Genomic DNA, 27756 nt, shown 5'->3' on the forward strand with positions numbered 1-27756 from the left:
TTGTTTTAATTCGCTGTAAATAATAAAAGAAATTCGGAGTGCTACATATCTGACAGTCTGCTTCCTGCTGATACTCTGCTGCAGCCCTGGGAGGGGTATTTTTAACTTCACCTCACAGGGGGGCTGCCAATAGGAAGGTGTCAGTCAGGGGTCAGCAAACTTTTTCATCAGGGGGCCAGTCCACTGTCCCTCAGACCTTGTGGAGGGCCGGACTATATTTTTTGGGGGAAATATGAACAAATTCCTATGTCCCACAAACAACCCAGAGATGCATTTTAAATAAAAGCACACATTCTACTTATGTAAAAACACGCTGATTCCTGGACCATCCGCAGGCCGGATTTAGAAGGCAATTGGGCCGGATCCGGCCCCTGGACCTTAGTTTGCCTACCCATGGTGTCAGTCCTCCATACCAGTGACTACTGCCACCATGTTTGCTTTTTGTTACTTCACATTGTGCAACTGCAACACTTGAAAGTTGTCTGGAATTAGAGGTGGGTTAGGAGAAAAGAGCCAAGATTGATGGAGCAGGCTGGGGGAGGGGAAGGATTCAGTTCCACTTACCCTTGTATCCCACCATTTGACACCCCCCCACTTTATTTTATACCTTATATTACATTTAGCTGTGCCCAAACATAAATAGTACTCACATCACTCTGGAGATCATAGGCCTTTCTAGCTTGGATGACGTCATTCTGATCTGGAAGGCAGGTCCACTGGTGCAGGTAATGACGGTAATCAATATCACTGACCAACTTCTGGCAATTCTTGGCATGCAACACTTCCAACATGTCCACAGGGCTAATATACTTAGTCTTCCATTTCTCAAAGTCCTTCTTATACTCCCTCTCACTCTGCATTTTGGCTACATTCATAGAATGCACAAGTTTCGGGTCATCCTGCACACTGCGCGCTCCAATGTGGTGCCCAAGTTGTTTGCGATAGCCTTCTTTGTATTTGTACTGAAATAGATATACATGTGTAAATTGTCTACCCATAAGATTATTCATCAGATAGCTGCACTGGAAAATCCCACATTCTGAGAGGACTGTGACAGTATTTTCCCCATCTAGATAGCATCTTTCTTCCTTATCTTTTTGCCACTTCATTTTCCTATTTCCTCATACAGGTTCTTCCTTTAGGAAGGTATTTTTAATATTATTCATGAATCTTTTAAAAATGGACCAGTCATTCTGTTTTGTGTTGTTTTCAGAAGGGGCAGGTTTAAAGAAAAACAACAGGAGGGAAAAAGAAAACAAATGCGAGCATTAGCCAAATCTAAGTGTAAGCTTGAATGACAAGCCTGGGTTCCATGCCAAAGTTCCATGCAATTCCTGGCACTGTGGTCTAAACCACTTAGCCTAGGGCTTGCCAATTGGAAGGTAGATAAATAGGTACCGCTCTGGCAGGAAGGTAAACGGTGTTTCCGTGTGCTGCTCTTCACCAGAAGCGGCGTAGTCATACTGGCCACATGACCCGGACAAACTGTATGCGGACAAACACCGGCTCCCTCGGCCAGTAAAGCGAGATGAGTGCCACGACCCCAGAGTCATTCGCGACTGGACTTAACTGTCAAGGGTCCTTTACCTTTACCTTTTAGCTGTCAACATACTGCCACATACTAGGAATAAAGTGTAACTATTTTATTTTACGGATTCAGGCATGCTTTGGATTCCACCATCACCAGTTTGGGCACTCGTGAAAACCTAACATATTCAATGAATATTCCTATTAATGATGATTGACTATATCAATAAAATGGGGGAAGCTATTTAGTCCATCTAAATCTATCCAAAGCATCACAAGAGTAGCTGTATCAACTGTGATAAATGAGGGATTCACATATCACAGCCTTTTCAACAATTCAAACCAGAAAACAAAAATCCACCTATTCAGTAACTGAAAAATGATATTTTTTAAAAAAAAGTAATAAGGGAAGTGGGTTAGGAAGATGCAATTCCTATTACATGACAGCATCTAACAATTCATGAACAGAACTACTTACTTCGCTTGCAATGTCTCTTGAAGCTTTAGCAGCCTTGATTGGAATTGCATCTACACGAAGATCATAACCCTTTCTCCTGGCCTCTTCCAATGAAAGTTTGTATAATTTCTAAAAGAATGGCAAAGATTGGTTTAATGTTTAAAAATAGAGCACTTGTTATTATTCTAAATTGGTTTTCTACCGATTTTGAAGACATTACTTACATCACTATAGTTGATCTTGTTCTGCTGTGACAATATAATTTCAGGAGTATCTGGCATAATGTGAATGGTAGTTTTATCCTTGTTCCATGCATCAATATACTTGCGCTGAAAAAATAAATAGTAAAAAAAAGAGAGTAAATAATTTATTTGATAAAGGTAGCAGCTGCCAAAAATGGTAATTCGTTCATTCGTTTGTTTCTAAAATCTCTTAGAAGCCCTTTGCAATCATAAAACTGATAAAACTGTTGAAGTTTCCAAATTGCCTCCAAGGGCAGCCCCACATAGAGAAAATTGCCGTAATCCAATCTGGAAGTTACCAGAGCATGGAGTACTGTGGCCAAGTCTTCTCTGTAGTTGGGCCGTAGTTGGCATACCAGCTGTAGATGTAAATGAACTCCTAGGCACTGAGGCTACTTGGGCCTCCACTGACAGAGATAGGTCCAGAACATCACAATGCTTGCACCTGCTCCTTCCAGAGGAACTTTGGATACATAACACCCTCATCTTTTCCTGGTTCCACTTCAATTTATTGACCAGCATCTAGTCCAGTCATAGGCAAACTCAGCCCTCCAGATGTTTTGGGACAACAACTCCCATCATCCCTAGCTAGCAAGACCAGTGGTCAGGGATGATGGGAATTGTAGTCTCAAAACATCTGGAGGGCCAAGTTTGTCTATGCCTGATCTAGTCCATTACCACCTCCAAGCACCAGGCTAGCACTTCAGTTTCCTCTCGTGCTTCAGATGGAACAGAGAGCAATAGCTTGGTGCCCTCCATATATTATTGGCATTTCACTCCAAATCTCCTGTTGAGAGGGGTCCCAACTGTTTGCAGATATATATTAATTAATAAGACAGGGCAAATGCTCATGGTACTAAACAAAGCCCATCATATCCACCTTCTGGAAATGGCTCTGATTCAACCAGTATGAAAATGGTTGCTGAAAGAGTATGAAAATAAGAATGAATGTAATGTGCCTTCTTAGCACAAAAATGAAACTCTTAATTAGTTAATTAGGGTCAGATAACAATCATAGAGATAAATAGTTATAATGATAAAATCACTAGGCAAATTCTCAAAGTGATCAGAGCCTGCATATTCCCAGTCACAGCATTGCTAAACCAGCCAGATTTCTTTATATATTTGCTCATATGAGTTTTAAGGAAGGGGTATGAATGAAACTCACATGGTCCATAACTTCAGAATTATGCTTTGCCAAAGCCATAGGCATAGAATCAATGGGACTTGTGAATTTGAATTTGTCAGGATGCTGTCTGTAGATGTAGTCACTCAAGATCTGAGAGGCTCTCTTATTCTTCTCAGCTTCCAAGGAACCACTTGGAGTCCAGCCAATGCCCTTTAGCCATTCAAGATCTGCTTTATACATATTCTGTTTGAAAAGAAACAAGCAGGGAGGACAATAGTTCCATGAAAACCTTCCATTACAATTGAGGATTTTTGCCTTCACAAATTATAATCCACATCAACTAAAGAGACTATTGTTACACCGTCAATTTGTGTCAGCACAGATTAAACAAGCAATAACGTTTCAACTTTTTTTTGCTCTTTTAATATATAGTACGCATGCTATCTAAACAGAATGCAGCTATTAGGCTGATGAGTGGGGCAGCCCAATAGAACCATCTGCCATCAATCCTGAAGACTGGCTGCCAGTGAACTGCTGGGCCCAATTCAAGGTGTTTGTACTAACATACAAAGCCCAAATGGCTTGAGACCCAAGTACCTAAAGGAGCGCTTCCCTGATTTCAACAATCTCGGGTCCTATAACTGGCAGGGGATTCCCTGCTGGTGCTAAACTGCTGGTGATGCCTGGTCTCAGGGCTTCCTTGGTAGTGGTTCCTCCTTTGTGGAGCAAACCTCAGCAGAAAGCCAAATGTACATCCCACAGAAAGGTGTTCTGGACCTCTGGAGAAGTAATCAATCTTTGTTTCAAGATTCCGTCGCAATTATAATTGTTTGCTGTTTAGAGAAAGGCTCTCTTCACACAGAAAATGGTGGTTCAAATCCACTTGCCCTGGGATAATCTAATGTTTAAAACGCTTTTTCTTATAAAGATACTCACATCGCTCTGAAGTTCGTATGTTTTCCTGGCATGCACAACATCATTCTGATCCGGCAGGCACGTCCACTGGTGCAAATAATGACGGTAATCGACATCACTGACCAGTTTCTGGCAATTCTTAGCATGCAAGACCTCCAGCATATCCACAGGGCTGGTATATTTGGTCTTCCATTTCTCAAAGTCCTTCTTATACTCCCTCTCACTCTGCATTTTGGCTACATTAATAGAATGCACAAGTTTTGGGTCGTCTTGCACACTGCGTGCTCCAATGTGGTGGCCAACTTGCTTGCGGTAGCCTTCTTTGTATTTGTACTGGAGGGGAAAGAAATATACATGCATACTATAAATCATCTACCCAGAAGACTGCTTGTTGCCAGGCAATTTCTCTGTTTCTGTACTTATACAGAATATGATTCACGAATCTATTAAAAAACGGACCTGTTATTCTGTGTTTTTTATTTTTTCAGAAAGGGACAGCTTTAAAGAAAAACAACATTAAAAAAAAAATGTGAGCATGAACCAAACCTAGGTGTAGGCTTCCTGGTATATCTGGGTTGGAAGACAGGTAAAGTTTCATATACCCGCTAGCTTACCACATGTGGGTGCCACATACTGGGAACTTAGTGAAACTATTTTATTGGAAGGACTGAGGGACATTTTGGATTCTGCCATCAGCATCTGCAGGCAGGCACCTGCAAAAACTTAATGTATTCAATAATTATTCCTATTTATGATAACTGACAATATCGATAACACAGGGGGACTATTTAGCCTATTTGGGACTATTTACTATTAAGGGAAGTGGTTTGGGAAAATGCAATGCCTATTACATGACAGCATCTGACAACTCATGAACAGAACTACTTACCTCGCTTGCGATATCTCTTGAAGCTTTAGCGGCCTTGATTGGAATTGCATCTACACGAAGATCATAACCCTTTCTCCTGGCCTCTTCCAATGAAAGTTTGTATAATTTCTAAAAGAATGGCAAAGATTGGTTTAATGTTTAAAAATAGAGCACTTGTTATTATTCTAAATTGGTTTTCTACCGATTTTGAAGACATTACTTACATCACTATAGTTGATCTTGTTCTGCTGTGACAATATAATTTCAGGAGTATCTGGCATAATGTGAATGGTAGTTTTATCCTTGTTCCATGCATCAATATACTTGCGCTGAAAAAATAAATAGTAAAAAAAAGAGAGTAAATAAATTATTTGATAAAGGTAGCAGCTGCCAAAAATGGTAATTCGTTCATTCGTTTGTTTCTAAAATCTCTTAGAAGCCCTTTGCAATCATAAAACTGATAAAACTGTTGAAGTTTCCAAATTGCCTCCAAGGGCAGCCCCACATAGAGAAAATTGCCGTAATCCAATCTGGAAGTTACCAGTGCATGGAGTACTGTGGCCAAGTCTTCTCTGTAGTTGGGCCGTAGTTGGCATACCAGCTGTAGATGTAAATGAACTCCTAGGCACTGAGGCTACTTGGGCCTCCACTGACAGAGATAGGTCCAGAACATCACAATGCTTGCACCTGCTCCTTCCAGAGGAACTTTGGATACATAACACCCTCATCTTTTCCTGGTTCCACTTCAATTTATTGACCAGCATCTAGTCCAGTCATAGGCAAACTCAGCCCTCCAGATGTTTTGGGACAACAACTCCCATCATCCCTAGCTAGCAAGACCAGTGGTCAGGGATGATGGGAATTGTAGTCTCAAAACATCTGGAGGGCCAAGTTTGTCTATGCCTGATCTAGTCCATTACCACCTCCAAGCACCAGGCTAGCACTTCAGTTTCCTCTCGTGCTTCAGATGGAACAGAGAGCAATAGCTTGGTGCCCTCCATATATTATTGGTATTTCACTCCAAATCTCCTGTTGAGAGGGGTCCCAACTGTTTGCAGATATATATTAATTAACAAGACAGGGGAAATGCTCATGGTACTAAACAAAGCCCATCATATCCACCTTCTGGAAATGGCTCTGATTCAACCAGTATGAAAATGGTTGCTGAAAGAGTATGAAAATAAGAATGAATGTAATGTGCCTTCTTAGCACAAAAATGAAACTCTTAATTAGTTAATTAGGGTCAGATAACAATCATAGAGATAAATAGTTATAATGATAAAATCACTAGGCAAATTCTCAAAGTGATCAGAGCCTGCATATTCCCAGTCACAGCATTGCTAAACCAGCCAGATTTCTTTATATATTTGCTCATATGAGTTTTAAGGAAGGGGTATGAATGAAACTCACATGGTCCATAACTTCAGAATTATGCTTTGCCAAAGCCATAGGCATAGAATCAATGGGACTTGTGAATTTGAATTTGTCAGGATGCTGTCTGTAGATGTAGTCACTCAAGATCTGAGAGGCTCTCTTATTCTTCTCAGCTTCCAAGGAACCACTTGGAGTCCAGCCAATGCCCTTTAGCCATTCAAGATCTGCTTTATACATATTCTGTTTGAAAAGAAACAAGCAGGGAGGACAATAGTTCCATGAAAACCTTCCATTACAATTGAGGATTTTTGCCTTCACAAATTATAATCCACATCAACTAAAGAGACTGTTGTTACACTGTCAACTTGTGTCAGCACAGATTAAACAAAAGAAACAAACTTTTTCAACTTTTTTTTTTTACTATTTTAATATATAGTATGCATGCTATCTAAATAGAATGCAGCCATTAGGTTGATGAGCAGGGCAGCCCAATAGAACCATCTACTACCAATCCTGAAGGGGATGAGTTAGGACCACTTTCTTGCTCACCATTAGGTGGGACCTAGGCTTTGGGCTATGACTTGGCATACCCCTTGGAATGGGCAGGTCCCTCAAGGTTGAAGTTAGCTTCCCACTCTTCTGACTTATGAATAATATGTTCCCTCATTTGAGCCATCACTCCGGTCTCACCTTTTTGTTCTAAGATCCAGGCACAATTATCATTATCTGCTGTTTAGAGACAGGCTTTTCCCCCATAAGGAATTGTGAATAAAATCCACCAACCCTGGGATAGTCTCATGCTTAAAAGCTTTTAAGAAAAAGTAAGATACTTACATCACTCTGAAGTTCATATGTTTTCCTGGCATGCACAACATCATTCTGATCTGGCAGGCATGTCCATTGGTGCAGATAATGACGGTAATCGACATCGCTGACCAGCTTCTGGCAATTCTTTGCCAGTAAGACTCCAAGCATATCCACAGGGCTGGTATACCTGGTCTTCGATTTTTCAAAGTCTTTCTTATACTCTCTTTCGCTCTGCATCTTGGCTACATTCATAGAATGCACAAGTTTTGGGTCATCCTGTATGCTGCGTGCTCCAACATGGTGGCCAAGCTGCTTGCGATATCCATCTTTGTACTTGTACTGTGGGAAAGAGAAAATTATTTTCACTAACTTCTCATTCTAATTACATTAAGAGGTGCTCGTCTATTTATAAAGGTCTTATCAAACAATCATCCCTCCAAAACTTGATTTCTCAGGACATCCTAACTTATATAATCAGGCGTTTCAGCTCAAATGGTTGGGCATGACCAACAGTCATTTAAGAGTTTATGGAATCAAAGCAATATTGTGTGATTGTAGTATTGTAAAACATTAAGCAAAATTTAGCCATCCTTCTGTGTTAAGGTTTGCCTGTCTAAACCAAAATGGCAAGATGTACCCAGGATCTCAGAAGGTCCTGGGTACATCTGCAGGACCCAAAGTGAGCTATTCCAGGGGTGTGTCGGGGACAGGCTTGGATGTGCAGGAACCTAAGCTGTCATTGTTATCCTGATGCACACACAAAAGGGCCTCTTAGCTACACCAGCCCTGGAGCTGGTAAAATTAATAGCTTTCCATTATCTGCAACTGGGGGTAGGAAGGTAACAAACAAACAAAAGGATGAAAAAGTTGCCAACCCATCCCACTGAGCCAATAGGGCTATGAGTGTGGCAGATCTCCTCCCAGGTATATAAGATTACCCCACCCATAAGCAAAGTATTTATTAAACCATTAATACAAATAATTTAACATGGAGTTCCTTCTACCAATAGACCTCTCTCTCTCTGCCAGCACAGCAGCACTTCTGCCTCTTCCTGTTTCTCCTTCAGACTGCCTCAGAGCCAGAGGGAGCTTTGAATTGCTCCCTAATAGGATATATTTTTTATTCATAAAGGGAACGTATCATATATATCTATATCTCTGAACGTTGATTCAAGATAGCATTACAATTTACAAAAGAGAAATAAAAGAGAAGCTGAAGCCAGGCTTTGATTTACATTCATTTTATATGTGTTCAAAACCTGACACTTTTCAAATCACAATTCATTCATTTCAGCTATTATAATGATTATACGAAGCACTGCATTTATTTTTGGGAAACTTTGAAACTATTTCCCCCCCTTAAGGTTTAGTTGATAAATATAAAAAAAATTACAAGAAAATCAGTGTGTGCACTTATGTGTAACTAAATGTATATACATATGCAAACATATCCCTTAGAAAGTTCACGTTAACAATGTGCCGAATCAAAGATTTAATAAGCAGCATTGCCATTTTGCTGTTAACCAGCAGAATTAAATACTTACTTCACTGGCAATATCTCGAGATGCTTTCGCAGCCTTGATTGGTATGGCATCGAGTGGAAGGTCATAGCCTTTCCTTATCAATTCTTCAAATCCTAACTTGTAGAGTTTCTAATGAGAGAACCATCAGAAAGTTAATCGCTGTGGAAGCCCAGCAAGAAAACAGACCACTCAAACACCCTCTTGTCCTATCCAGCATCAAACTTACATCGCTCGTGTTAATTAAGTTGGCTCTGGACAGGATAATTTCAGGAGTGTCAGGCATGATGTGGATATGAGTCTTGTCCTTATCCCATGCTTCTCTGTAAAGTTTCTAGAAAGAATGGAAAGAGAGTGAATAATAATAATAATAATAATAATAATGTGCAAGTAAGAATAAATATCAACTTCAGCACAGTACAAAAGTACATCAAGCCAATGTGAAATGTTGGGCAGGCCATTGCCCATGTGGAATAATAATAATAATAATAATAATAATAATAATAATAATAATAATAATAATTATTTATACCCCGCCCATCTGGCTGGGTCCCCCCAGCCACTCTGGGCGGCTTCCAACAAAACACTAAAATACAATAACCTATTAAACATTAAAAGCTTCCCTAAACAGGGCTGCCTTAAGATGTCTTCTAAAAGTTTGGTAGTTATTTTTCTCTTTGACATCTGATGGGAGGGCGTTCCACAGGGTGGGCACCACTACCGAGAAGGCCCTCTGCCTGGTTCCCTGTAATCTGGCTTCTCGCAGCGAGGGGACCACCAGAAGGCCCTCGGCGCTGGATCTCAGTGTCCAGGCTGAACGATAGGGGTGGAGACGCTCCTTCAGGTATACTGGACCGAGGCCGTTTAGGGCTTTAAAGGTCAGCACCAACACTTTGAATTGTGCTCGGCGTTCCATGGCACATTGTGCAAAACCTTGTGAAAGAGACTGTGCAGCACCTTGGGCTAGCAGGTGCAGCGCAAGGTCTTGTGCTCCCATGCACCTTGAGACATTGCTGAATACCTGGTACACATAGGAGCTAACTCCTAGGGCTGAGGTCCCTTCGTCCATCCCCCCAATAAAATATTTGAGGGGGTTAGGGCCCCCAAAGATGATGGACATTGTCATTCAAATTGTCTGTGCGCACTGTGTCATGTGATTATCAGGGGCGGGGCTTACCTCCCCCCCCCCCCCGACAATATTTTATCCAAATTGGCACCCCTGCTGGTGCCAGAGACTGTAAAATGCCTTGTTGTGGGGTGAGTCGGGGGAGGAGGGTTGCTCAGTACTTAAACCCATGTAATTATATTCTCCTTCACAGAATTACAGGCTTACGGGGCGGGGACATCATTTCCCTAAATAAATCCCTAGGCCCAGAAACTTCCCTTTTTATACCAAATTCATCAAACTGAAAACAAAAATAAAAATGCACTTATCAAAATTGCTACAGAATCCTATGCATGTTCACCTGAAGCAAACTCCAAGCAAAAAAGGAAGGTACTCTTGAACTAATTAAGGCTGCAGTCCTGAACATGCTCCCTAGAGAGCCCTGTTAAATACAGTGGGGACTTACGTCTGAGTAAACATGCATTGGATGTGCTGTAAAGCAGTTAACTATGCTATAGGGCATGACTCACTCACTCACTCCTCCCAACCACCATTCACAGCCATTATTCCCACTGCTGACACCTGCTCCTCGAGAGCAGCACACACTTGTGCTGAGAACACTTACATCGCTCCTATGCTTGGCATTTTCCTTTGCCAAAACCACCTCCATTGAATCAGGGATACTTGTGAATTTAACGGTGTCTGGAGGCTGGCGATATTTCTTTTCACTCAGAATCTCAGAAGCCTTCTTGTTCTTTTCCGATTCTAGAGATCCGTATGAGTTCCACCCAATGCCTTTCAGCCACTCAAGATCTGTTTTGTATGCATTCTAGCAAGGAAGAAAACATATATGAGATGCATTTGGTATTGCAAATACCACTGAAGAGGATTTTAACTTTTGGTCCTATTCCTATTCCTCCGTCATATGTTGATTATGGGTCCTTGCCTTAGGTATGTCTATCATTTGGCTTGATTGTTATTTAAATAAAGCATACAAAGGTTTGCAAAGTTTGAAGACCAAGTACCAGTATGTTTGACCAAAAATATACATAGTGAGAAGACTAGCGCAGGAGAGGAGACAAGGGAAACATTGTTTTTAAGGCACCTTAAATCTCAGAAAAGAAGTTTGACAAAAACGAATTAAGAGATTAAACAAACTGGGTATCAGAAAAGATTGGGAACACACTCCAGAAATAGCAAAAACGAGGATGAACAAGAGCAATAAGAAGTCAGTGAGAATGAAGGATGTAAGCAGGGACCTACCAGCATTAGGGTAGGTAAGAGACTGAAGGAGACTTGAAATCTGCCTTCACAAACAAATATCATTTCTGATCCCCCATAGCAAAATATGGTTTATAAATACGACTTACATCACTTTGTAATTCATATACTTTCTTAGCATGGATGACATCATTTTGGTCCGGGAGACATGTCCATTGATGCAGAAAATGACGGTAATCGATATCGCTGACCAGTTTCTGACAATTCTTAGCGTGCAAGACCTCCAGCATATCCACAGGGCTGATATACTTGGTCTTCGATTTCTCAAAGTCTTTCTTGTATTCCCTCTCACTCTGTATCTTGGCTACATTCATAGAATGCACAAGTTTGGGGTCGTCCTGTATGCTGCGTGCTCCAATGTGATGCCCCTGTTGCTTGCGGTAACCTTCTTTGTACTTGTACTGAAATCACAAACAAAGTTTGTTGCAAAGACAAGAACGACAAAATCCAGAATCGTTAGTAGATCTATCCCAATGGAGGCGCCATGTCAGAACTGTTTGCAAATGTGGCCTTTCGTGGTTGCTGCTGATTCACAAGCAAAGCGGGTTGCTCATTCCCTTGGGAGCAAGCCCCCCTTGAACTCAGTGGGTCCTACTTGTAAGTAGACATGCCATGATGCTGCTCTAGAAACAGGCCAAAAAAAATCAGCACAGTGGCAGCACTACATTCCCAACCTGGCATGTTTTGGTGATGTCACAGGAAACCCCCCCCCCACCCCCATCATTCAGTTTGCACAAACTTCACACACTACATACGCTACGCTTTCTCTATAAATTCATAGAAAATCAACCATACATCGGATTTGCACTGTTCCACTTTTATTTTACTCCATGAAGGAAGGACTACAAAATGGGGAAGGTTTGATACAGGGCAACCATAATCCCATGAGCATACCAGCACATACACAGGAGCCCTGCCCAGTTGCTATGCCAACCCTGATGGTCCTAGACAGAAGACCATCAAGATCACAAAGAACTTGCATATGGGAGTGAATTCAGCACAGACTGGAACAAAGGACAATAATCAGCTCTTCCCTCTGGGGGCAGGAAACTGCAAACTCCCCTCTGTCACCTGGAAAGTACTCATGGGGAGGGGGAAAGGGGGAACCAGCCAGGTGACAGGACACTCAGGTTACCACCACAACTCCTCCCTCAACCCCTGCTTTCTGTGATGAAGGTGTGATGTATCTGAGGGGTGATCTTAGGTTACACCCCTTCTGTGATGTATGTATGATGTTTCTGGGGGTGGTCTTGATCTACAGGGTGGGTGGCAATTTCAAAAGTATTTATAAGGCCTTGCACACCATTTTTCTGGGTCCTTCCTCTCTCCTGCAAGTAAGGGGAGCACCCTGTTGCAACAGATCAATAAAGGCCAAGCCTACAGGCTGCTGTTTTGCTCCAAGTAATCCTGGTTGGTGTCTTTGTTTTTGTCCAAGGGAGCCCTCAGATTTTTCCATTAACAGTGAAAACTAGATTCCACCACCAATAGCCTGCCTCAATTCAAAATTGCTTGATAACTACATGAGATGCAATGATAAGACTTTTTCTTCATAGGGGGCATTGAAAAAAATCATACAGTAGGACATCTATTATTCTACAAGGGAACCATAGGTGCTTTGGCTGGTCTGTGCTGGTATACACACCACGGCACCTCAAAGGTGAGGGAGAAATTACTCCACATGCACCTAGTTGGCAGGGTACCTGGAAGAGTGAGGCGAGGGTGAAGTTCGATGGAATGCAACAAGCTCTGGCCCTGAAAACCATTTACATGACTGAGTCCTAGAGAATGTGACTGAATGCATCAAAGGTGTACTACAATACTACTTACATCACTAGCGATGTCCCTTGATGCTTTTGCAGATTTCACTGAGATTGCTTCAGCGGTGAGGTCATAACCTTTCTTCAACAATTCTTCCCATCCAAGTTTGTACAGTTTCTAATATGGAAAGCAAGAAGAGCAAAAAAAAGCTCAGTACATAACAGGCATTTCTTCCACTGGAGTTATATATCAGAATATATTTTTGGAATATTTGAGTGTAGAACAGTTAAGAAATTGCACAAAGAACACCAAATAGCTCTTAGCTTCCCTCAAAACTCCTGCGCTGTTATAGCTAGGGCGGAGTTAAATTTCATGAGCGAACATTTTTTGTTGGGGGGAAAACAGGTGAATGATCGAGCCCCTTGAAATACTCTTCAAAAGATGCTTCTAAGCCTTTTTTACAGTGGCTCACTCCCAATCTTTATTGCCTCAGCTGGCAGGTGCTTGGGCACCCCGCCCCCCAATCCCTCAACACCGCAAAAAGGAGTCTTGCTGGCTATACGATCCTGCCAAGCACAGATCATGAAGCTAGGGACATGTCACAATGCCAAAAATGGGTAAACCTTGCTGCCCTAATTTTTGCAGCCCTGGCTTTTTCTTTTTCAAAAGGCTATTGCTGAAACAGGACGTGCTTTTCACAAGAAGAGGCATTTTTTAAAAAAGGGCATCTCACCACCTGTTTCAACTCATTCTAGTATTGCCCAAGGAGAAATCCTAAAATTTGCTTCAGATTTCATTTGAGGTGAAATCTGGTGATGATCTAGATATGTTCAGAGACCCCTGAGAAATTCAGTTAGTGTTTTCCCAACTCTTGGCTTTCCCTGTTGTTCATTCAAAAGGTGGCGGGAAGGTTCTGAAATTTCCTTAAAATGCTGCTTTAGATAAAATGTGATGACAATACAGAGACGTGCAGAAAGCCCTGGGAAATTTCACTAGTGTGATCACAAATCTAGTCCTGCCCCAAAACTCCTCTTCTTTGTTCTGACACGAAGCACTTGCTTCAGATTTCACTTCAGGTGAATGTCAAATACAATTGGAAATGACCTTCCAACAACTAAAGAAAACAAAGGCATTCCTACAAAATATATCTGAGCCAGAGAATGTGCATATGAGTGGTATATTAACCAACACAACACATTGTTACATATTTGTATACCTGGCTGTAATTGTACTTGTTTGCTTTGGCTTGCATAATGTCGGGTGTGTCTGGCATCACGTGAATCTTCGTCTTATCCTTCTCCCACGCATCTATATATGAATGCTATTAGGAAAAACAAAACAAGATAAATCAATGCAATTTGCATTTATACGTGCAGTAATGTTGCCATATTAATTTTCAAGTTGTTTATCTTTTTTTTACACTTTTAGATATAGCAGCCATTTGGTATGATATCACACCACACAGAAGCCATTTTGTTTTATGCCATACACTCAGCAGTGGCCATTTTGTATTATGCAAAACACCAGGGCAGACATTTTGTTATGCCATGTCCCTACAGCAGCCCTTTTGTGACTGGCACTCATAGCACCCTCTCAAAATTCCAAATGTACCCAATTGGTCCAAACAAAGCAGATTCTTTTTACACTGGCTAACGACAGTCACCTTATTCATAACACCAGCATTGTGTTTCGCAAGTTCCATGTCCATTGAGTCCATCAGCTTCTTAAATGGGAAAAGGCTTGGATGCTGGCGGTACTTCGAATCACTTGCAATTTCAGTGGCTTTCTTACTCTTTTCAATATCCAGTGACCCAGCAGGACTCCAACCAAGTCCTTTGTACCATTCATTGTAATCTTGTTTGTATTCATGCTGCAGGTGGAAGAGAATAACAGACAGCCAAAGTTGAGCAGCTATAGTTGCAGCAACATAAACCATCTGCAAACACACGAGAAATATAGCCACTGACTGGTAGTGAAAAGAGAATGCAAGGTCTTACATTGCTTTGAATCCGGTTCATGTTTCTTGCCAGTTCTACATTAATGGCATCTGGCAGGAGGATGTATTTGTGGATGAGCCTTTTGTAGTTGGTGTTGGTGATATTTGCTTGAGCTTCTTTGGCAGCCATGACGCTGAAAGTATCGGCGGGGGTGCTGTACTTGGTCTTGCTGGTTTCGTAGGCTTTCTTGTACTCGCGATCCGACTGCATCTTAGCTACTTGCATGTAATGAACAAGCTTTGGGTCATCTTGGAGGCTGCGGAAGCCAACAAGTTTGCCCTTATCCATTTCATATCCCAGTTTGTATTTGTACTGCACAGAAGAAGACAAACAGAACATAAGCAAGGAAGTAAAATTTAATCTCAGGTAGGTTAGAAATGCAACATTTCTTCATCTGTGATAAATTAAATTAAAAGTGTACATGAGGTTGAACATAAAAACTAATAAAATATGACAGTGGGTCAGATCCAAAGGTGTCGCTCCATTTTGTCCCAGATAAGGCTGTCTTTGTATCAGCTTCCCACCCTGTATTCCCCAGCACCACCTCCCCTGTTGTTCTGGAGAGGACCCCAACCTTCTAGAGCAGATTTTCAGTGGCATAGGAAAAGCGGGACTCCAGACCCATTGGGGCAGTGGGAACACTTTTCCTGCTCACAAAAGCTTTGGATCTGATGCTACGTATGAACTTCAGCTTTCAGAGTAATTTAAAATATTTTGGCCTTAAAAACTTACATCACTGGCAATGTCTCGGGAAGCCTTAGCAGCTTTAATGGGGATTGCATCAGCCCTCAGATCATATCCCTTCTTCTTATCTTCTTCCATGGAAAGTCTGTACATTTTCTGCGTATTCAAAGAAACAAAAGAATAAAGGCTTTGTAGTGAATGCTTTTGTATGGAGAGAACATTCATTCCAACTGCTAGGTAAAGCTTTCTTGACTTTTTTCGGGCTTTCATTTACTTTTTTTTTTTAAGTTGTTTGGAAAAATGAAATTAAAGGTGGACTATAAATACTCTAATAAATTGTGTCAATGGGGAATCATAATGCAGGACTATACCCCGTAGGTAATAGCTCTTTATGTTAGCTCATTAGCAGTTCTTTATCTTTAGCACTACATGAAAGCCGAATACAACCCCAACTATCTACCTAGCCCTCATACTTACATTGCTGATGTTGAATGCATTGACTTTTGCCAAAACAAGCTCAGGGATATCTGGAGTGATGTTAATCTTGATCTTGTCTGCTTCCCAGTCCTTTTTGTAAAGGTGCTGAAAAGGCAACGCAAAACTTCTATCACCATCTCTAAAAATCACTTACAATTGTTTATTTTCCTCTAAGAGGAGATGCATTAGACCCTTTTGCTTTGCTACACATTTGAAAAAGCTGCTACTCGAATGTCTAAGATTAATGGGCCTTGTGCAACTAACAAAGGGATATCCAATATTAATCATACTCAGAGCAGGCCCATTAAATCAGTGGATTTAAGTTACTTAAATCCATTGATTTCACTTGAGTTAGCAAAATATCACCCTTGGTTAGGATCCTATATATACCGTATATATATAAACAACCCTGCTATCTGAATAACTGGAGACACCTTTTTAGATTACAAGTTTTAAAAATCTATTAGCTAACCAATTCTTAATTTAAAAATGCAGGCCTCCTTTATATTAACAAATGCACAGGACAGTTTTCAGGCTGGTTAAGCCTAGTGTTCCATGTCCTGTCTAAAACTTTAGATTCTGACAGTTCTGATTCAGCACAAGCCAGCATAAATCAGGGTTCATTTTGTTTCTTGTGGAATCACAAAGCAAACAATAACCATGTGCTAAGATGGCAACCTGTTTGTTGATCTGGAATAAAATACACAATTCCATGGAAAAATATTACCCAGGGAATCCAAATAATTAGTTAACTATTGCTACTTTTCTGTAATTCCTTGGAAATAGAAGACCAACCAGTAGAGACTCTTTTGCAAATGTTTTGCCTCGTAATGTTGGCAAACCTCCTTTGAAAAGAGACGTGTGAAATTTAGGCATGGGTGTGCTCTCACATGACCTAATGACATAATTACCTTAGAGTAATAGATAAATTCATCTTATCATGAGGAGAGAAACAGGCACCCTAAACTGCCACATACACAGAGCAATTTTAGCATGCGAGAAAATGACACAGAAATCAAAGAAAGGAGAGGTGGTAGAAGAACACAAACCAATTCAACCCTGACTACACCAGTAAGTCTTACTGACCAGATATCAAAGCAATGCCATTATTAGTAACAACTTGTTGAGCAGGAAATATTATAAAATTAATAATGAAATCTCGGGGGGGGGGCTATAAATATTACTCCATAATTTATACAATTGTATAAAATCAGTAAAGTAGGAAAGCTTGCCTCCTGCACAACTGCCCTATCATCATGCATTTATGAATTTTAACTTCTGTGTGTTTCCAGTTCTCAATTAAGTCTACAAGTCACAGATTAGTTGGTGGGGTTAATTTGTTTGTGAAATCACAGAAGTTTTTGCTCGGCAGCAGCTTTCCTATGCTAGGCTTATTTGCTTACCCCGTCCATGGTCTTTGCGTTTTGTGTAGCCAGGACCATGGGCATAGAATCCATCTTGATAGAATACTTGAGTTTGTCTGGATGCTGCCTGTATTTCTTCTCACTGACGATCTCCATGGCTTTCTTGTTCTTCTCGGCTTCTAAAGATCCCAATGGAACCCACCCAACCCCCTTCATGAATTCATCGTAGTCTGCTTTGTACTGGTTCTGGAGACAAAATGAAATTAAACAGGTGAGAAATGTTAGATAAACTGCCAGTTTATTTTTAATGCAGCCGTGTTTACTTGCAAAAATTGCACGCACTTGCACAGCAGAAAAGAAATCCAATGCATTGTGCCGTGGTTTATTTGTACTAATCAGTTAAGCTCTACCTTTTCAGGATAGCAACTTCATATTTAGCCTGCTTCTTTGTAAGCATTTCAAAACTTTAAAATGCATACTAATATTGTGCTGTAATGTTGCTTTTAAAATTATCACCACAAAATTCTTTACACAGTCTTCTTCAGTCTAAGACCATGCACATTTATTGAAACACATAAACATTTTGCAAACATTTGCATATATGGTTTACAAAAGTACATGCATTGTCTCTTTCTTCAGGTTGTACAGTCTTTCTGACAAATCAGGTACATTTGTTGTGAGACATTAGTGCTGAGTATAGTGTAAGGTTGGGGAAGAAGGGTGGGAGAGGAGGGGGGAGTAGTGAGGCTTATATTCGTTTGTACAGTGTACGTGTTGGGTTTTGTGTCAGAGTCAACTGGGTAGGTTCTCTTTCTGTTCGTTTATTACATTTCCTTGGTAGTGAGAGGTATTGGGGGCAGGGTGTGGTTGGTTGTAATTGGCTGCAGTGGGGCTTGTTTGCATTTGTGAGGGGAGGGGGAGTCAGGAAAGCTTGGACATATGGATTTGGAGGGTTAAATAGTCTAAATCTATAATTCAGTGGTTTTTCAAAGTCTTTTACTTACATTACTCTGAATCTGCATCATGTTTTTGGCCAGTTCCAGGTTCATAGAATCAGGCAAAACATTATACGTGTGGATAATATTCCTGTAGTTTGTATCCGTTGCCACTTCCTGTGCTTTCTTGGCTGCCACCACACTGAACATGTCAACTGGGGTGTGGAACCGGGTCTTTGACTTCTCATAGTCCTTCTTGTATTCACGCTCCGACTGCATCTTAGCAACTTGCATGAAGTGCACCAGTTTAGGGTCGTCTTCCAGACTACGGAATCCAATGTGTTTCCCTTTGGCTTGCTCAAAGGCTAGTTTGTATTTGTACTGTAAGCAGAAAGGTGGGGTGAGGGGCAGGGGGAGAGAGAAACTCAGTTAAGACTACCACCTTACTGAACATGGCAAAACAACCATTTTACATTTCAAATAAGTTTATGAGTTGCTTTTTTATATATATATAAAACAACAACATCTATAAAATTTTCAAAATAAAAAGGCTTGGGAACCATTATTATGCATAAGGATCCCCAAACAGCAAACAGTGGGATAGATCTTGTTAGTGGAAGCACTGTGCAAAGACCTTCTGCTTGTGCAACAGGGCTTTCCTTCCCCCAGCAAGCTTTGAAATGCGTTCTGAAAGAACCCCCAGAACAGCATGCAGGAGAGTCATTCCCTCTGGCAAAATTGCCCTGATAGCGCATTACGTTAGCACAACATTGAATTCCTCCCAAAGTGCTAAATTCAAAAACTTTTATTTATCCCCTTGCCCATTTAAAAATAAGTGAAACTATCAACCCAAAGGACTTGTCTAATAAAGTACCCTTAAGCTCTTTAAAATCAGTAAACCTTATTTTGCATGCACAATTGTGGCCATAATTTAGGGTAGGGATTGCTCTAGAGTAGGGGCCATCATTGCCTGCCAACCTAGCAGTTCGAAAGCACCTCCGGGTGCAAGTAGATAAATAGGGACCGCTTACCAGCGGGAAGGTAAACGGCGTTTCCGTGTGCGGCTCTGGCTCGCCAGAGCAGCGATGTCACGCTGGCCACGTGACCCGGAAGTGTCTCCGGACAGCGCTGGCCCCTGGCCTCTTAAGTGAGATGGGCGCACAACCCCAGAGTCTGTCAAGACTGGCCCGTATGGGCAGGGGTACCTTTACCTTTACCTTTAGGGGCCATCATTAATCCCTAGTAAATTATCTCTATCTGTTCTTCATTGATGTACATCTGTGCTAGAGGTAAGTGCAATGGGCACAAAGAAACATATTCTTGCAGGATTGTCTTTGAGTAGGTGATTTTCAAAAGCCATGGGCTCCAAACAAAGCTTGTGTGGCTATTCCCTCCCCCCCACAGGTGGAATAAATGAAGACAACGGACACAGAGTTTTAGGTTAATGGGCGAAAATGGCCACAACTTTATTGATTACAGGAAAGAAGGGTATTGGCTTTAGGCATTGGCCCTAACCGACTATCCGGTCTGACCGGGAAGGGTTAAACACCAACAGGGGGAGCCACCCGAGATGCATATCCCTGGGCGCTCCCCGAGGGGTTACCGCTCGGGGGCGCGCTTTAGGCCCTAGCCTCCGTAGGTTTCGGACGAGGCGTCGCCCCTCGGAGTCCTTTAACGAACTACCCTTCAAGCATTGGGGGAGGTGATGGCGTTCCTCCCCCCCAACCTCATCTGCATGATAATACCCCGGCCAATGCCTACCGCCAAAACCGAGGGAGTTGTGACGATTTGCTACGAGGTAGGCGAAAAAACCAAGTGGCTCACAAAACCAGCCAATTAGCCAAATGGAAAAACTCCTACCAGGCCCCTTGCGGCGACCAGCCGAAGCCCATAGCAAGGTCAGTGGCAAAACCTAAAGGGCGGGTGGGTGGGAAACTGCGTCGTCTCCAGGGAAGAAAGGGGGCGAGCCAGGGGCTGCCCTGACCTTAAGTGGCCCTAGGAAGGCCCGCCCCTGCCGCCAGCCAATTGGCTGGCGCCACAGGGTATGCTAATTGGGTGAATCCCTGTCTCCTGCGAGGCTGACGCCAGCCTCGCAGAGTGAGTGTGGGCGGGTCGTGATCCCACAACCCCCCCTCCTCCTGAAGGTCGGAAGGGGCATTATGAAAGCAATAGTATAATAAGAACCATTTCTCAGATTTGCCCAGGTGGACTCAGAGAACATAAGGTATCCAAACATGGGAGGAAGGGCTAATTGAGAATGGTAAGTCTCGGGATAAATCAGTCTTTTCTCATGAACGCAACGGAAAAATGAAACTTACATCACTTGCAATATCCCTTGAAGCTTTGGCTGCTTTTATTGAGATAGCATCTGGCCTCAAATCATAGCCTTTCTTTTTGTCTTCTTCCCAGCCAGCCCTGTAGAGTTTCTTTTCAAAAACAGGAAGAAGGGAAGATTGGTAAAGGGGAGGTTGTAAATTAAAAACAAAACACACTTCTCATATATTAGGTATACAGAATGGGAGGTAGAATACTCTTTGTCATTTGAAATCTTACATCGCTCATGGTGACTTGGTTGAACTTGGACAAGATTATCTCTGGTGTGTCGGGCATCACGTGAATTTCTGCCTTCTCTTTGTTCCATTTTTCATTGTACAGTCTCTGCAGTTCATAAAAAAAGAGTAGACTTAAAGATGTCGCTTTCTGTTTTTACTTTTGCAGGTTGCAAATTATCGGTTGATTTGGCTTACACATGCTCGGCCATTAATGCACACTGAATTTTTTACACAAGCCCCTCTGAAATAAATAGAGATCCTAGCCTCCAGAAGAAGTTACAGATCGGAGGGAATCACCACCTTGCAGGGATGACTCTGCAAATCAAAACCCGATCTTTGGGTTTACCACATTAGATTAAATTTTCTTACAAAACTCAATAATGTACTCCACTTAAGTTTTTAACAATGCAGTTTTCTTGTGCTCCTAAACCTTCACAAAGGCAAGCATAATTGTCTGGTTTTACTCTGTGTTTACGCACCATGGCACAAGACAAGTGAGAAGGGGGTTTGGTGTGAATCTCTCAGAACAATCGCAGGCAGGTCTACTAAAAAATGAGACCTACTGAGTTCAATGGAACTTATTCCCAGGCAACTGAATGTAGGAATGAAGCCTCATACACTTCTAATCCCTGCTGTCCACATCCATGAAGACACTGGTCTGCAATGATTCTTTTTTGTCCATGTGGCGGATTTCACTACTGTGGTATCTTGGTTTATGAACTTAATTCGTTCCGGAAGTCTATTCTTAAACCAAAGCATTCTTAAACCAAGGCGTGCTTTCCCATAGAAGCAGGGGACTCAATTTACAAATGGAACACACTCAACAGGAAGCGGAACATGTTCTGCTTCCAAGGCAAAGTTCACAAACCAAAACATCTACTTCTGGGTTTGCAGTGTTCTTAATCCAAGTTGTTCATAAACTAAGCTGTTCTTAAACCAAGGTACCACTGTATTGTGAAACCATCAGGTAACTGGCTGCTGATTACCAGTGTTTCTCCCAGCAGACAGAGTACATATTTATTTTACTTTAACCATATTCTATTATACTTCAATTGTATATAATAAATCAATACATTTAAATGTAATTGCATTTACCGTATTTTTCGCTCTATAACACGCACCAGACCATAACACGCACGTAGTTTTTAGAGGAGGAAAACAAGAAAAAAATATTCTAAACGAAATAGTGGATATATGATTTTTGTGGTTCATGCTGTGGCTGCAGACATGTGATCTGACAGTGAGTTTGGAGTAGCCCAATGCAAAAATCCTGAGGATCCATGTGGATCCATGCTTTGTAACCATGGAGGAGGGAAGGAAGGGGAACCATGGATCCTCTGCTCACGACTGCAGCAGATCCCCCCCGCCACCCGCATGCATTCGCTCCATAACACGCACAGACATTTCCCCTTACTTTCTAGGAGGAAAAAAGTGAGTGTTATGGTGCAAAAAATACGGTAATTATTTTTTGAATATGCATTGTGCGAAGTTAGTAGTATTTTCTTTGGGTCAATCTACTGTCCAGCAACTTCATCAGGTACACCAAAATCAATCACTTCTATACAAATGACTCAGGGTTAGTAGTACTTCTAGTAAGTGCTAGTATCCATTGGTGAACAACACTGAGAAATCACACCTGTTACTTTGACTCTAAACTCTTGAGACATAAAGTTTATATTTCAAAAATGAGCCATATCCCTCTGAGGTTTTTCTTTCCTTTACCTTGTTCATCGTAACAGCATTTTGTTTCGCCAGCACTTGCTCCATAGCAGTCATGTCAATAGTGTATTTCAGCTTGTCTGGGTGCTGACGGTATTTCTTTTCGCTAATGATTTCGGAGGCCTTCTTTGCCTTCTCCACTTCCAGAGACTGGATCGGCACCCAGCCTACTCCTCTCAGCCAGCTATTGAAATCTGCTTTGTAAAGATTCTTTAAAGGAAGGAAAAAATGGAGAATAATTTGATGTGGAAAAAATCAGTTTCAACCTTCACAATACCCCAAAGCAATGATTGTGGGCTTAAACCGGATTGGAAGATGGTTGTGTCCATAGGAGCAAACTGCTAGGGACTGAGGGGGCCTGCCCTCCCCAAAGTTGATGGGCATTGCTATTCAAATGGTGTGCATTGTGATCAATCATGTGGGGTGGGGCTTACCTGAGCCCCCCCTCCCATATTTTACTCAGGTTGGCCCATTTGGTCATGTGTGTGCGGATAAGATGTGTTTGAGTGAGGTTTGTGTCTGGATAGCTGTGTCTGAATAAGGGTCTGTGTGTGACAGAAGGGAGGGGAGAGAGAAACGACTGGGTTTCCTCCACCCACTTTTGACTTTGGCCTTTCCGTTTTGGTCCTTGGATCCACACCCACTGCTGCTCATCCACCACTCCCTCCATCCACCTCAAAGGAATGGGATGTGAGCCCATCTCTCCTGCTCCATCTTTTATTGAAGTCCATTAATTCCAACAGGTTAATTTTGGCTTGTGTGGGAAATATTATTTCTAAAAGTGTGATGAAAGGAAAGGATACCTGATCCCAAGGTTAGGTTAATCAGCCTTATCTGAACCCGGAAAAGAACTCAGAACAGATGCCACAGGACAAAAGCCTAGCAGAGCATCCTACCTTGAGAGTTCCCAAGCTGCTAACAACCTCCACAACCTTGTTATCACCGTGGGATTGCTTTATTACATATTTCAATTATGGTGGCTCATATGTTAATGATTTAATGGGAATCTTTTATGGCTTATGTTTTTACTGTATATTTTAATTATGAATGCCTATATTTTAATTGGTATAATTGGTGTTTATACTTGTAAACCACTTAGAAACCCATCTTGGCAATGAAGTGGTATATAAATTAATTAAGATATCAAAAACAACCAACAACTACATCTTCAAAATACATACATCACTCTGAATCTGCATCATATTTCTTGACCGTTCCACACTGATGTTATCGGGCAAAAGGGTATAATTATGCAGAGACGTTCTATAGTTTGTGTCGGTGATCACTTCCTGGGCCTTTTTAGCAGCTATCACACTGAACATGTCCATGGGCAAGTTATACTTGGTCTTGCTGTTTTCGTAGTCCTTCTTATATTCACGTTCCGACTGAAGTTTGGCCACATTCATATAATGGACCAATTTAGGATCGTCTTGCAGGCTGCGGAAGCCAACTTGCTTTCCTTTATCTTTCTCATATGATTCCTTGTACTTGTACTAGGGGAAAATCAAGTCAAAGGAACAAAAATTAAACAGGCAAACATTCATTCTGCACACTGGGGGGGAAAACCAGTAGAACAACAGTAGATATTTGTTATTCTATTGTTGTCTCCACCCTTACTGTTACTTTATGGCTATCACACTCTTTCCAACATTTTAAAAGTAATTTTAAATTTGTGAATATTTAATTATTTTGACCTAAGTCCAGAACACTATATTTTCCACTTTCTTGGTCCCCTCTGTTGTGTTTGCAGTGTCCCGTGCACAGCGGAATGATGAGGAATACGTGCACATACTCTCTCCTCTAAAGCATGGAGAGAAACAACACTGTGTGAACAGTGAAAAACAGGAAACCAGTGTACGTCACATCCAGTCTCCTTTCCCGTGAGAAACTCCAACAGCAACTCTGACTGGAATGTAAACATTGTCTTGTGACAAGCATTTCGCTGCACAGTGAAGAGAGCAGAAACCAACACCCTCATGTCCTGCTTTCCCTTCCCTTCCCTCCAAGCCCCCTACCCTCTTTCTCTCTGGAGGTATTGGAGGTGGCAGATAACTATAGTCCTAGTACTTTTATTTTGAAAGAGAAATGCTGTCCAATCTCCCAGATTTCCCAGAAAAAGGCCCAGTGTTTTCTGAGGAATCATCACAATTAGTCACCATAGATGGCCAATGTCCAAGAAAAAATTACAAGCAGAACCTGGATGGTGCCCTGGTCTTCCTTGTTCCACCCCACCCCCAAAAGGAGCTTGTCTCTTCCTGCTCGAAATTTCTCAAACAAATAATGAATTGATCAGTAATTCCCCCCTACTGATGTAGATGCATTCCTGAGAATAACAGGGTAAACAATGAAAAATTTGATTCTGCTGAACAAATGATATCAAATTAACTTCATTAAATGTTCAAAGGCATAGTTTTGAGGTGGTTCATCTGCATTGCATGCATAAGACCCCAGGTTAAATCTTTGACACATCTCAGGTGGCAGGGCTAGAGAGGTGGGGAATACCTTGCATTGGATCCTAAAGGGAGTCGTTTGCTAGGCAGGCAAATAATCTGACTCAGTCAAAAGCAGCTTTAGATGTTCAAGGCAGTTCTGAATTTTTATCTAGATGCAACTTACGTCACTGGCAATGTTTCGTGAAGCTTTTGCAGCAATGATAGGAATGGCATCCGGCTTCAGATCATACCCTTTGGCAATTAACTTCTTATAGTCCGCTTTGTAAGAATGCTTAAAAAGAAGAATGAATATTCATAGTAAGAAGAATCGTAGCAGCACAATCAAAGGGCAATATTATTCTAGTATACTGAGCAAAAACATCCATGTGGGTTTCGGACATTATTAAGGATGATCCACAAGATATGTGTATACAGCAAACACAATGATATCATTTTTAAAAATATAATAAAAAAGGGTCGGCAGCTTCACTCCAAAACAGAATCCCCAACTATTACTGCTACCAAGACACAAGTGTTCAACTAACATACATAGAGAGAAAGGGAGGGGGAGGGAGAAATGTGTAAGGCTAATAAAACTAAGACACATAATTCACTTTCTGAAAGATCAGTTTGATTTCTGCTTATCAAATACTCACATCGCTTATATTGTAGGCATTGACTTTTGCTTGAATAAACTCAGGAACATATGGATCCAAGTGGTAGTTGTGCTTAACTTTCTCACCTTCCAACTTGTATGTTATCTAAAAGGAAAACAGCACATGCATCATTTCATTGGCTTGGCACACGGTACCTCATTGTAGATTTGGGGTGAATGGGCCTGTCAGTTTCAGTTCTCTCAGCTTCTTATCCAGTTATCCACACTTCTGCAGCAATTTGTGAGAGAGAACCCTGCCCAAGGCTCTGCAGGCTGTGGTTAGCCAAATGGGCAATACGAGATAACCTTGGCAGGAATGTCTTGAAGTTAAGGCACTGACTTGCAACCACGGTGAACATTTACTGTGAACGCTTTCTATCTCGGCAACATTACATTGGTACCTTGGTTCTCAAACTTAATCCATTCCAGAAATCAGTTCCAAAACCAAAGCGTTCCAAAACCAAGGCATGCTTTCCCATAGAAAGTAATGCAAAATGAATTAATCTGTTCCAGACTTTTCAAAGCAACCCCTAAAACAGCAATTTAACATGAATTTTACTAACTAACGAGACCATTGATGTATAAAATGAAAGCAATAATCAATGTACTGTACGATAAAATAAATAAGACAGTATTGTAGATGATAAAACTGAAAATTTAATTCCTCCCCCCTGCACTGATGATATTCATTGTTTGGATGGGGGGCTTTTATCCATTTCCGTAGCCACACAATCAGTCAATCAATCAGTAGCTGAACTGGGTTCCACACAGTCACAAAAACAAAAAGCCTCAAAAACAAAAACGCAAAATAAATAGCAAAAACAAAAGCACCAAACTTAATCCGTTCCAGAAGTCCGTTTGACTTCCGAAACATTTCCAAACCAAGGTGCAGGTTCTGATCGGTGCAGGTGCCCTGGAAACAATAGCGGACAACCGCATCGGACGTTTGGCATCCAAAAGACGTTCGAAAACCAGAACACTTACTTCCAGGTTTTCGGATTTTGAGAACCAAGGCGTTTGAGAACCAAGGTGTTTGAGAACCAAGGTACCACTGTATTCGTTGATAGCGGCAATGGGGACTTAAAATATTGCAGTGGCACGAACTTACATCACTTCGCTGTTTGGTGTTGTGTTGCGCCAAAACCATCGGCATTGCATCCATTAAGCTTGTGAACTTGAGTTTGTCTGGGGCCTGACGGTACTTCCTTTCATTTAATGCATCTCCAGCCTTTCTAACTTTTTCTACCTCCAGAGAACCTAGAGGACTCCACCCAATTCCTTTGAACCAGCTGTTATAGTCTTGCTTGTAAAGGTTCTAAGGGTAAAAACAAGGAGCAACTCAAAAGACAGACATTGAGGGGATAACATTTTAAAAGAACAAGAAATACACAGCAGTCTCATTTCTTTCTAGAATAAATACATTGCACTTGACTGGATACATCTGTATCTACCAGGACAAATAAAATGTTTGATATACAGACCAACTACATATATGCCACTCCTCACTCCTGAAGTGTCATCTATGTAGGCTACTTGTTATATATGATGCAAAATTTCAATGCCATTTCTCTAAAAATTTTATTTGAAAATACCTCTCCCACCCAAATTCTATCCATTCACTAATCAAAAAGCATTCTTTTATTTGTTCTAAAGTGGGGGAAATGTCTCCAGGAAATTTAGTCTCCCCATCCCCTTGCCACCCAATCAACTTGAAGTCCTTGCTTTAATTAGCTAATTCTGCATTCTATTTGTCCATGTGCTTGCATGCCAAGGCCCCATGACCCCCGCACCCCGATATAGTAAAATAACTAGACAGGACAAGTATAAGGTAAGAACTGGTCAAATAGGCCACAACTGTATTGATTACAGATGTGGAGGTTTTGGCTTAGGCATTGGGTATACCATTTTGCTGCAGCCCATTTGCTGGGGGTGTATTCTAGGGTCAACCCAACCTTGGG

General features: G+C 41.5%; 1 protein-coding gene across 50 annotated transcripts in view; it reads right to left on the reverse strand.

Annotated features, from left to right (window-relative positions):
- Positions 1-27756, reverse strand: part of NEB (nebulin) — a 164189-nt gene that overhangs the window by 93931 nt on the left and 42502 nt on the right. For 49 of the 50 annotated variants that reach the window (XM_079992010.1, XM_079992000.1, XM_079992011.1 and 46 more), the window contains 28 exons: positions 26907-27113; positions 25800-25904; positions 25328-25435; positions 23893-24204; positions 22715-22921; positions 20994-21098; positions 20759-20866; positions 18510-18821; positions 17545-17751; positions 16142-16246; positions 15713-15820; positions 14981-15292; positions 14647-14853; positions 14200-14304; positions 13053-13160; positions 11315-11626; positions 10570-10773; positions 9069-9173; positions 8864-8971; positions 7347-7658; positions 6549-6752; positions 5363-5467; positions 5160-5267; positions 4292-4603; positions 3395-3598; positions 2209-2313; positions 2006-2113; positions 651-962 (listed from right to left, as the gene is read on the reverse strand). In XM_079992010.1, coding sequence (XP_079848136.1) covers positions 651-962; positions 2006-2113; positions 2209-2313; positions 3395-3598; positions 4292-4603; positions 5160-5267; positions 5363-5467; positions 6549-6752; positions 7347-7658; positions 8864-8971; positions 9069-9173; positions 10570-10773; positions 11315-11626; positions 13053-13160; positions 14200-14304; positions 14647-14853; positions 14981-15292; positions 15713-15820; positions 16142-16246; positions 17545-17751; positions 18510-18821; positions 20759-20866; positions 20994-21098; positions 22715-22921; positions 23893-24204; positions 25328-25435; positions 25800-25904; positions 26907-27113 — 5115 coding nt within the window. The remainder of the gene's footprint in view (positions 1-650; positions 963-2005; positions 2114-2208; positions 2314-3394; positions 3599-4291; positions 4604-5159; positions 5268-5362; positions 5468-6548; positions 6753-7346; positions 7659-8863; positions 8972-9068; positions 9174-10569; positions 10774-11314; positions 11627-13052; positions 13161-14199; positions 14305-14646; positions 14854-14980; positions 15293-15712; positions 15821-16141; positions 16247-17544; positions 17752-18509; positions 18822-20758; positions 20867-20993; positions 21099-22714; positions 22922-23892; positions 24205-25327; positions 25436-25799; positions 25905-26906; positions 27114-27756) is intronic. The other variant, XM_079991998.1, reaches the window with a different exon arrangement.

Source organism: Podarcis cretensis, assembly GCF_951804945.1.
Source record: "Podarcis cretensis genome assembly, chromosome: 1".
Lineage (NCBI taxonomy): Eukaryota > Metazoa > Chordata > Lepidosauria > Squamata > Lacertidae > Podarcis > Podarcis cretensis.